General features: G+C 49.2%; 2 protein-coding genes across 2 annotated transcripts; one reads left to right on the top strand and one right to left on the bottom strand.

The window, feature by feature from the left end:
* The first annotated feature begins 1,135 nt into the window (after positions 1–1,135).
* LOC117854658 (serine/threonine-protein kinase STY13) lies at positions 1,136–5,516 on the top strand. The gene is made up of 4 exons (XM_034736885.2): positions 1,136–1,752; positions 2,660–4,004; positions 4,453–4,908; positions 5,013–5,516. Exons 2-4 carry the CDS (start codon positions 2,910–2,912, stop codon positions 5,253–5,255), a joined length of 1,794 nt encoding a protein of 597 aa, XP_034592776.1. The 5' UTR covers positions 1,136–1,752; positions 2,660–2,909; the 3' UTR covers positions 5,256–5,516.
* Positions 5,517–6,516: 1,000 nt separating this feature from the next.
* On the bottom strand, positions 6,517–9,401 carry LOC117854659 (beta-glucuronosyltransferase GlcAT14B). The gene is made up of 3 exons (XM_034736886.2): positions 7,899–9,401; positions 7,610–7,685; positions 6,517–7,515 (listed from the first exon to the last, which is right to left on the bottom strand). Exons 1-3 carry the CDS (start codon positions 8,638–8,640, stop codon positions 6,837–6,839), a joined length of 1,497 nt encoding a protein of 498 aa, XP_034592777.1. The 5' UTR covers positions 8,641–9,401; the 3' UTR covers positions 6,517–6,836.
* Between the last annotated feature and the right edge of the window lie 1,789 nt (positions 9,402–11,190).

Raw genomic sequence — 11,190 nt, 5'->3', positions numbered from 1 at the left:
AAAATTGAGCATGTGATTGCGCAATTAGTTAGACCTAGTCTGAGATGCGATTGGGATTGGGTCAAAGTAGTACAATATATTCTCAATAGTTATGCTATGTTATTTCGTAGAATATTGTATGCTACTATTCAACACTCTCTCTTGTATGCTACACGTAATCATCTGCGTTAGCGTTATCATATATTTGTTGTTTGTGTTTTCATTAGTTAGAAAAGTCTACATGTGTGACCACAGATTTGGCACAAGCTCCTACTATGATGATCGTGTACTCCAAAGAATATTTTTTTGGTCCTAGATTGATCAATTTACTTTCATAATTTAATATGTTAAATACCTCATTTCTTCTACATCTGTGGGATTAACTGTGGCTATCCTCTTTTTTTGGGTATTCTTCGCGTCAACATTTTATTGTGGATTTGTCACCATTATTAGCCAGTATCAACACCATCCTCAATCTCCTTTCCTCATCACGTGTATTCGCATCCCTTTGATCCAGAGCTTCCTAGTTCTCAACGTCATTACTGACATATTCGCCGCCTCACATTTTGTATGATACTAGCCATTAATGTTTTAAGAGCATAGTGTGATATGGTTGAAGTACATGTATTTTAGGAAGTACTGTAGGAAGATGTGATCATGATCCGTAAAGCTGTAGACTAAAATTCTTATTTTAATCGATTGTACCATCTTCCTAAAGTTGTTTGCTAATTCAGTGTATTTGGACATTCCTTTTATCATGTCTCTGTCTCGCAGGTCAAATTATCTTTAGGATGCAAAAGCTTGAGCAACATACAAAATAAATTACTTGCAAGTCAATGCAAACCGATACTGGTACCTTTATGAAAAAGCTGATAACTTTTTTAATAGAAAAACTCAAACAAAACGAGATAAAAGAAGATAACATGGTAGAAGAGACAACAACGAAGGGTGATGTACTAAATCCTTTGCCATGGAGGATCCCTACCAATAGCACCAATAATAGACGCAAAGAATGTCGAAAAGGAGAGGTCACGAGGACTAAAAAAAACCCTAACCACTTTTTATGTGAGAAAAAAGCTTGACATTCCCCAATTCTGAAGTCCCTCTCTCGCCACCCCTGCCCTACACTCCACCACAAATCCCCTCCCCTTGGCTGCCTCTGCGGTTTGCAGCGAGACGTTGACTCCTCTGCAATCTCTATTCACATTCCACCCTGAACATTTTACGCATTTACGTCAATACCCTCACCTCCAGTCTTTCCGTATTTGCAGAAAGACACAAAGCTATCTCTATTTGTCCAGACTACCCCCAACAAGAGAGGAAAAATCCGCGGCTCCCTGGATTTGTAGCCTGCGCCGCCCTTGCGTAATCCCATCTCCTCCTCCTCCTCTTCAGTTCTTCTCCCCCGTTCAGGTACGAGCCCCTGCGCCTCCCAATATTGTCAACGAAACCCTCCAAGGCGTTAGAGATCGGTAGAACAGAAGAGAGCTTGGACCAGGAGGAGGAGCAGTGGAGTTGGGAGGGAGCCTGTATATCCCACCGGCACGAGGCCGCGTTACAGGGTGTGCAGTACGCACGGCGGCACGGGCCCTTTTCTGGTGCGCGCCCTCAATGCGCTCTTGATATCCCCGCCCCACCGGCTCCTCCTGTCCTCTTCGATCCACTTCTTCTGCTCTGGTTGCTGCGCGCCTACCTCGAGCGGCAACAGCGGTGTGGAAGCTGGCATTTTGATCCGGTTTTCCGGCGTGCTTTATCCGCCGCAATCCCTGGAAGGTTAGTTTCTTTCTCGTCCTATCTTTGTGGGCGTAAAGACTTTTATTTGTTTGTGGGGATAGTCCGGAGGTTTCTGCTCCGATCAGTGTTCTATATAACAGTTTAGTTCTTCTTGAGTTTTTGATCGATTTTCCGCTGAAAAGGCAAGCTATTTGATTGCGGATTTGCTGTTCGTGACTGATCTTTTCTGTTGTTGTTAAAGTTTTTACCTTTATGTTTTGGATTGGTTTCCTTGGGGGCAATCGTGTTTACACGCCTTGAGTTTCGATCCGCAACCCTGTTCGAGGTTTGCATTTGCTGACGGATTGAAATATTTTAAAATTGCCTCATGATTTTACATAAGACGTGTTTGCCTGATGGTTATGATTTTAGAGGAAGTCACAATCTTTTTCGCTGTCCTTCTTTTGTAGAAAGAAGAGAAGTCACGATCTCATAATTGAACGTTACTTTTGGATAAGTTGTTCTTTGTTTGGCATTTGCGTTTAACTCAAGAATTTCCCGCAAGAATTGCTCACTGTTTGATGTGTCGTCCCATGAAAAGTCACTAACCTGACAATGATAGATCTGTACGCCGTCTAGCAATTGGTCAACCACAGACAAATCCAACTGATGTTCAGATGTCCTGCTTTATCTGGTCGTCCTAGCTCTCGCAGTTTCTCATGGTTCAACGAATGCATTTGTCAAAAACCGTGCGTTTGCACCCCTTTTCATGCATGTTTTTTTTTCACAGTGCCATTAGAAAGGGTCAAGTCCTGTGTGTGTATTTTTTCCAACCAAATATTGGATACTTGCTTTGGCTCTGTTCATTGAACTAGACATGTTTCTATTACAATAATTGCCAATATAATAGTTGCTGTTGCTCAACCGGTTCAGTTTACAATTGTGCCTCCCTCTTGTTGTATTTTAGGATTCTTGGGGAACCCTCTATGTGACTGCCTCCTCCAACAAGCTCTGCAAATTCTAGGATCCATTTGCCTGTACTTGGCAAGCTCCGGGCCCTTGTAGATTACCTGTATGATACACAACTTGTTGCAAGAATTCGACTGTAAATGGGCCAAGGAATCGCCCCCGCGATTCCTGGTTTGATGGCTTTTTGTTGGTGTTTCCAGTGACAGATTCTTTTTCTCCTCAAAATTCCACTTCAACATGTGGTTTCTATGGATCCAGACTTCCAAAGTTGGAATCTGATCACTTGTGGCAGTGTTTCTTGGCTTCCTTATTTTGTCGTTATGGAGGAGCAGAACTCATGGCTTAGGAGGACCAAGTTCTCCCACACTGTCTACACAAGAGTGGATCCTCGAAGGGTACCTGTTGCTCCGGTTGGCAAGGATGTGGTGGTACCTTTCGCTCCACTTGGCAAGGATGTTGAGCGGAAACTGCAGAAGTTTGTGAGTATGGGGAAGTCTGTGTCGATGCCCGTTCATCGGGATGATGAAGGTACAGGGACTGCACTTAAGCACTGTGATAGCTTGCCTCTAGTCCGATCTTCGCTTCAGCTTGATAGGGACAAGTCCAACAAACCGAAGAGGGCGACTTTGGAGATTCCTTCAAGCCCTCCAATGAACTCAGAGAACTGCCGGGGTCCAAGAGCCAGGAGCCTGGTCAAGAGCCCAAGTTCAATGATGCTCCTCAGTTACTTGAACAAGGCTCCCTCAAACCAAAGCTCTAGTCCGCAAAAGGCTTATGGACCCCAGCAGCGACCGAGATCGAAGTCCCCCCTTCCTAGTATTGCGCCTTCTGAAGTGTTCAGGGAAGCAAAGTCTAGCAGCCAGAGGTTTTCAAGCCCTCCTCCACAGCGAAGAGGATCCGAAAAGAGCATATATGGAAAATCATTTGCTAGGCAGGTGTCTGATATGGGTAAAAGTCCTGATTGGTGCTCAACTCCAGTGGTATCTGGTAAGCACAAGTCTCAAAAGGACAATTCTTGGGCAAGGAAATACAGTGGTGGAAGGAGGGTCAGTGCAGTCAACCCTGCTGATGATCGGAGGGCCCAAATGGTTAGAATGAATCAGGCGGTGCAAACTGCAGTCGATTGGACACTCGATCCATCCAAGCTGCTCGTTGGGCACAGGTTTGCTAGTGGGGCATATAGCCGGCTGTACAGGGGCGTCTATGATGATAAACCAGTTGCAATTAAATTTATCCGACAACCTGATGATGACGACAATGGGAAGATGGCTGCAAAACTTGAGAAGCAGTATAACAGTGAGATAAATTCACTATCTCACCTTTACCACAAGAATGTAATCAAGGTAACCATTAACATGAATATGTGTGGTCAGCCTTTTGTTGGTAGCTCAGTTGCTGCATAGTCTTAACTTATATCTCCTAATACATATATGTGCAAGTGCGTGTGTGTTGGTTTTACTTTTTATCTTATCGTGACCATTTTAATCTGACCAGTTTAAGTTAGTGCTGCTGATAATGGCTTGTCAAGTTGTTCACACTATTTCAGAAACAACTTAAGCTGATGTTACCGCTCTTAGGAACATTAAATTGATCATATTTGGTGTATTCTTAGGAACATCAGAACTGATCTTACTGTTGTAGTGTACTCTAGTGCTTAGAATATTTATGAGTATGTTTATGGTTGATTGTTTGTAATGAGTTGAGCTTACGATTACGCCTTTCACATGCATGCAGAGTTGATTTGCTTTGTTATGCAACTACCCTTCTCTGATCAGTTTTCTGTTAATGCAGCTTGTGGCAGCCTATAAATGCCGACCAGTTTTTTACATTATTACCGAGTTCCTTCCTGGAGGCTCCTTAAGGTCATACCTAAACAGCACTGAGAACCACCCCATCCCTCTGGAGAAGATCATATCCATTGCTCTCGATGTTGCCCGTGGTTTGGAGTACATACACTCTCAAGGGATTGTTCACCGCGACATTAAGCCTGAAAACATTCTCTTTGATGACAACTTCTGTGTGAAGATTGCTGATTTTGGTATCGCCTGTGAGGAGACTTTATGTGATGTGCTAGTGGATGATGAGGGCACTTACAGGTGGATGGCTCCTGAGATGATCAAGCAAAAGGCATACAACCGAAAGGTGGATGTCTACAGCTTTGGGTTGCTCCTGTGGGAAATGGTGTCTGGGAGAATTCCTTACGAGAACCTGACCCCTTTCCAGGTGGCTTATGCCGTCGCCAATAGGGTAATGATTTCTTTCCTGCTTTGAGTACAACAACTAAAGAGAATTTCTTGGCACAATGACTGTTGAAGCGTATGCATTTCTCACATGACTGATTTTTTTTCCAGAACTTGAGGCCAACAATTCCTCCAAAATGTCCATCGGCTCTCAGACCCCTGATTGAGCAGTGCTGCGCATTGCAGCCTGACAAGAGGCCCGATTTCTGGCAGATTGTGAAAGTCCTGGAACAGTTCCATTCCACTCTCTCGCAGGGCGGCTGCCTCGACATACCGAAGAGTGGCACCTGCCAGGATCCCAAGAAGCGTCTCCTGCAGTGGATTCAGAAACTGAAACCAGCGCAGAGCAACTGAGTACCCGAGATCTTGTAGCATCTTTGCAGCCGTAGTTTTATCCGGTTGGGTATGCTCAGTAGTAGCTTAGCTTAAGTTTTATCTTTTTGTGCTTTGGAAAAGAAAGGATCCTTGATTCAAGGAACCTGTTTTCTAGGATGCTTGCAGGAGTTTATCCAGTGGTCTTTGAATATAGATTTTACAATAGCTCATAGCTGTATATGATCGTGCCTTTTGCACTCGGTATGGCCCCTTGTTAAATTTACCTGCAGGTTATGCTTATGACACTATAGCATCGTTTGGAAAAATAGAGCATCATTATTAGTCTTTCTATATAATGCTCACTAATTGAGGCGAAGATAGCAAAAGAAAAGCATATGCAGAGTTGACTCAGAGGCTGTCTTTTGGGAAAGGGCATTGTTAATTCAATTATTGTACCCTTCTATTATTAGCAGCTGCCGTTCTTCTCATCATGATGCTGGTACCTGAGACAGCGACATCTGGTCGCTGCTTTGCTAGGGTTCCATTATCCTTGAGGTCGCAGATTATAGTATAGACCATACTATTTTGGTGAATTCATTATTTTTGGGTGAGATTCTGGTAAGGTGTGTTTGGATACCTGTTTCTGAAATTATAGTGTTGGCCATGCTCAGAGTATTATTGTCTTTGGTGAGACTTTGGATTAGCTCTGGGAGAAAATTTCGACTCAAATATCTTTGTGGTGTTGTACGTTTATGCATTCTTCACTGGGGAGATCAGCTCTGCAGACTTGTTCCCCTGCCATAACTAAGAGCTGAAGCTTGCTTTTAGCCGATGAAATCAAATAGACATCACTCCTCAGCATGGGGGGCAGGAGCATTCAGCATCACCACGAAGGGTTTTAGGCTGTTCGAAGAACAGAGCACAAACTGAATCCAGAAACAGAGGAACTTTTCTTTCATGTGTCGTGGAAACCTCCAGGGAGTTTCAGTGAGCACTGTGCTATTTTGGCATCACTGCATTTTTTCAAAGTTCAGTTGAAGACGGGACGAGTAAGGGGGAATCAAGTTCATAACTGTGCCTCTTGATGACTGATCTTAGCATCTGATGAGTTGCTGGAGCTACTGGTGCTGGTGGCTCCAAGCTGCTACCAGGTCTGACTTCTATTTTTCAGAGTTGCATTCAGTAGATGCTAGGGGTAGCAGATGGCTATGTTCTGAACCTGTATGAATTTGAGCAGGAGCGATGCTCCCTGCTGCTGAAGCTTCTTTGTGCTGTAAGACAATGTGGAACAGGTTGGTCCTGCTGCAATAAAACATACGGACAGGGGATACCATTCCTGTAAGTCTATCCTTTAAAAAAGAATCAATCAGGACAGCTGCAGTAGGTCAAGAAGACGCTTCACACACCAGTCTCATGCAAGGATCACACAACCTGTTCTTACATGAGACTGAAATCGGAAAACTAGATCGACTAGGGTTTATGTTTGTATACTATGATGATCCGTGATCTCTACTACATGTTCCAATCTGTTGGTGCTTTGTTTGTACACAGAAGGTGAGCTATCGAGAAGATGAGCCTGCAACGAAACACAAAGTATATATATGATCTACTGTAGTATTACTACTTGCACTGCCTGTTGTGGAAGGCCTCGGACCTGACGATCCTGTCCATGAGCCTCTGGAACCTCTCGGCGCCGGGCCCCGGCCTGAGCACCCAGTCGTTGTCCACGCCCCCGCAGCTCGCGTCGCCGCCGCACCACCCTCCTGGCACGAACCGTTGCGTCGTCGTCGCCGCCGCCGCCACGGTGCCATTACCGCCGCCAGCACTAGTAGGGCCGGCGCGCGGCGGGCGGCCGAGGAGGTCGGCGTCGATGGCGTCGAGCACGGGGTCGTCCCTGGGGAACTTCCTGGCGAACGGCGCGCCGCTGCTGACCATGGCGGGCATGTCGGCGAGGGCAAGCGCGTGCGGGTGCTGGCGCGGCGGGACGTCCCACTGGATGTGGTGGAGGTCGTGGTTGGCGACGGTGCGCACGAAGCGGGGCGCGTTGCAGAGCAGCGTCTGGAAGTAGCCCTCCGGGGAGGAGACGAAGTTGGTGTAGTACATGAGCAGCGTCCGGGGCAGGTTGTCCCAACCCCACACCGTGTACTCCACGAAGTCGCGCGACAGCGCCACCCACGCCGAACCCGTGAAGAGCTTGAACGCCGACGGGAGCTCACGCTTCTGGGAGACCCAGAAGATGTCCTGCTTCCGAGACCCGTAAAGCCCAGGGTCCACGATCAGAGGCCGACCCCTCTGACCCCTGCCATCATCATCATCATCCAGTTTCAGTTTCAGTTTCAGTTTCGACACAGGAAATATGCCAAGAGCCATGGAGAAAGCAAGCAGCTACTCACTCCTTCCAGCCTAAGTAACCGGTGTGCTCGATGAAGTTGGTGTTCCTGGGCACCGTTGAGAACACGTGCAAGATATCTGCCACCAGTCAATTTGTTTGCATTAGTCAGGTATAAACAATTCAATCAAGTCATAAAAATCGATGGTCGAATTCGTCAGCTAAAGAAGAAAGCGTCAAGCTAATGGTATAGTATAATATAGGTGAATGGTGAATCGGTTTGACTGTGATGTGTGTGTATGTGTGTACTCGAGCACGCACGACGACGACAATGGCGACGGCGACGTACATACCGTCCTGCGTCATGAGCGGGTAGTCGGAGGCGGAGAGGTTGATGAACCAGTCCCAGGCGCCGCCGCGTCGGAGGAGGACGGCGCAGGCGTGCAGCGTGTTGGCCACCATGGTGGGGCCCCGGTAGGTGACCATGTTGGCGCGGCGGATGACGTGGACGTTGCCGGCGCGCCGGAACACGGTGCTGTTGGCCACGCGCGCCGCCAGCGCCAGCCGCTCCGAAACGGGGGACTCGCGGTCCAGGTGCACCACGTACTGGTTCCGCGGGTGGTACAGCGCGTGCAGCGCGCGCCACAGCCGCTCCAGGTCACCCTTCGACCCGGAGATCAGGTACGCCAGCCGCGGCAGCCCGGCGCCGGGCGGAGGCGGCGGCGGCGAAGCGTTGGCGGCGGCGGCGGCCTCCGGCTGCTGGCTCGCATGGATGACGTGCGCCTCCACGGAATCGGAGGAGGAAAAGAAGGACGACGCGGAGGCGTACGGCGACGACGACGAGGTTGACGTCAGGGCGAGCGCGACGGCCAGGAACAGCAGCAGGCTGAGCGCGGCGGACAGCGCCCACCGGCTGTCCAGCAGCCACGCCGCGCTGCTCGGCAGCAGCTTCAGGGACGCCCCGACGCCGCGCGGGGTCTTGGACGGCGACGGCGAGTAATGCTCGCCCCCGCCGCCGCCGACGCCGCGGGGGGACGGCGACTTGGCCGCCGACGACCTCGGCGAGTGCTGCTCGCCGCGGGCGCTCGCCTGCATGGCGTTGGCGCCGCCCTCTCGATCTACCGCCGGCGCAACACCACCAGCGACCGACCGAACGATCGATCGAGCAGCGGCGAGATTCGATCTTACGGAACAACCGATGGGGGTGCTATAGCTCCTGCTGCATGGCTGATCACGCGCCCACGTACGCTACGGCCCTTTTGATGGAGAGCCCTGACGATCGATGAGGAGCAAGGAAGATGCAAGGAACGAACTCGTAGGTAGGAGGGAGACGACGACCAATGTCAAAAAGGGGATTGAATTGCGGGGCGGATCGATCAAAGACGGTTTGGTTACGACGCTGCTGCTGATGCAACCGAAAAGACCTTGCGATAGGAGATGAAGATGACCCGGTCGGCCCCAGGATAATTCCGATCGAGAAACTATTTGCCTATTGACCAGTAAGCTGGGAGAGAGATAGAGCAAGAGAACCGGTTCAAAAGATGCAGCAAATTTAAGATGAGACCACTTCAAACGGCGATCGAGAGTCCAACAACCTGGAGATTGACGACAGAGAGACGAGCAGATCAACTCGCATCAGCAATTACTCGGAACGCTCACCAACTTGCATTCCCTGTGGTTTTCTTGGCATGGATCTAGTCTAGAGAGAGAGGAGGATGGCCGGGGATAGAGAGAGAAGTAGCTTGGATCGATTCGATCCAGTCCAGGAGGAGGAGGAGGATGGGCAGGAGGTGGCGACGAGAGCAAGTTTTTCGGAGAACAGTTGTTGGTTGCAGGGATGCCGCGAGAAGGCGAAACCTTTTTATACAGGTAGGCTGGTGTGCGGGAGAAAAATAGAATAATAAACAAAAAAAAATATGGAGTGGCGGCAAGTGGCAACGGCCTCGGCAACACGGCCGTAACCTCCCCGGCCATCCGCCTCAGGTCTCTCACGAGGTCTCCGTACGCAACCCGCCATGCCGATGCCATGCACACCACGCGCTGCTTCTCTTTCGACTACACAGGCACAACACGATATCCCTGCAGCACCTGTCATCATCGCTACTACTATTCTATTGTTACTTGGGATTGCAAGTCCAGTTCCTTAGCTTTGCTTGTGGGAACAAAGATAAACAAAGGAAATAAAAATAGGTAGAGTACTTGCTGAGGCGAACTGAAGATTTGCTTTGCCTAGTTGTGGCTCTCGAGATAATCAAATTTGTTAATCGTCATTGCCATAGCAGGTAAAAAGAAAAACTGTCCAGCCTTTCCCTCCTGTCTCCCCCCGGAAAGACACCTGCTTTTGTTCTAGGAGTTTGCCTGGCTGAGAATGCCCGGACAAGAGACGTGTCGTCCGCCCCTGTCTGCCAGGCCTGCAGATTGCCATGCCATTCAAGCGACCAAGCTGTAACTGCACAGTCAGCTAGGTTGGGAGACGTTGATTCAAGTCCGTTTGGTTTGTTAACTAAAGTTAAGTCCACGTTACACATAGAATGTTTAGATACTAATTAGCAGTATTAAATATAGGTTAATTACAAAATCAATTGTATAAATGAAGATAAATTTACGAGACGAATCTATTAAATCTAATTAGTCCTGATTTGATCCTGTAATACTACAATAAATATGTGTTAATCATGAATTAATTAGATTTAATAGATTTATCTCGCGACTCGCACGTGACCGAATTTGGTGTACTATGTGTCCGGGACGACGGCCGGGCACCCCACGACTCGTGTACCGGCGCCAGTGGAAAACTGGCGTCGCTGACCTCGGCACGGTGTCTTTCTTCTTTACTTCTTCTTCCACTTTCCACGCGCGTCATCGTCGCTTCTGACCCTTGCGCGCTAAGCTTTTGCTAAACGCGGCGCATGGCGTCCTCCGCCCTGTGTCACTGGCTCCGCCTCGTGGACCCATTACTCGGGCCGGAGGAGAAGCTTCGCCTCCCGTCCTCGGACACGTACGCCCGCGCGTTTGATTGCACTGCCCCGCCCGGCCGCTGGCGTTTGTATCCTCTCCTCCTCCGGTCGCCGTCGCACGTCAAGGGGCGGCGTCTCGCGTACGGCGCCGCTGACGCAACCCGTGCGCAAGTGGAGGCCCCGGCCCGGCGCTGAGAGCTCACCGCTCACCGCTCACCTCAGCTTCTCCGAGTGTACAAACGAGGCCGGCTCGTGTGCGGCAAGGCAAGACGGCCGGGGACGGACGTGTCCCTGCCAGTCTCGGACGCCCGTGCTGATTCATCAGTTGACGAATGACGATGGCCGACGACAGAGACACGACACGAGGACACCTCTGCGTTCGTAGTCGATTCTAGACTCTAGAGGCAGTGACAACAATTTCATTCTTCTATGTAAGCAGCAGGTAAAGAAAAGGAAGAACCCAATCACCGAGGCCGAGCATCTCTTTGAGAAAGTTCTTCTGCACACCCACCACGAAATCGCCAAAACCGAAGCCAATCAACAAGTCCATCCGCTCCAGTTTCCACCCCAAAAGGTGAACCAACTCGACAACTCGTGCTTTCCGACCAAGACAAGGCAGCAGCTATTCTAAGCGAAAACCTCTGGCGGCCAAATTTCGCCTCCTCGAACATTCGGGTTTGAGAATTGC

Source organism: Setaria viridis, chromosome 5, assembly GCF_005286985.2.
Source record: "Setaria viridis chromosome 5, Setaria_viridis_v4.0, whole genome shotgun sequence".
Lineage (NCBI taxonomy): Eukaryota > Viridiplantae > Streptophyta > Magnoliopsida > Poales > Poaceae > Setaria > Setaria viridis.
This window is presented reverse-complemented; position numbering and strand designations above follow the sequence as displayed.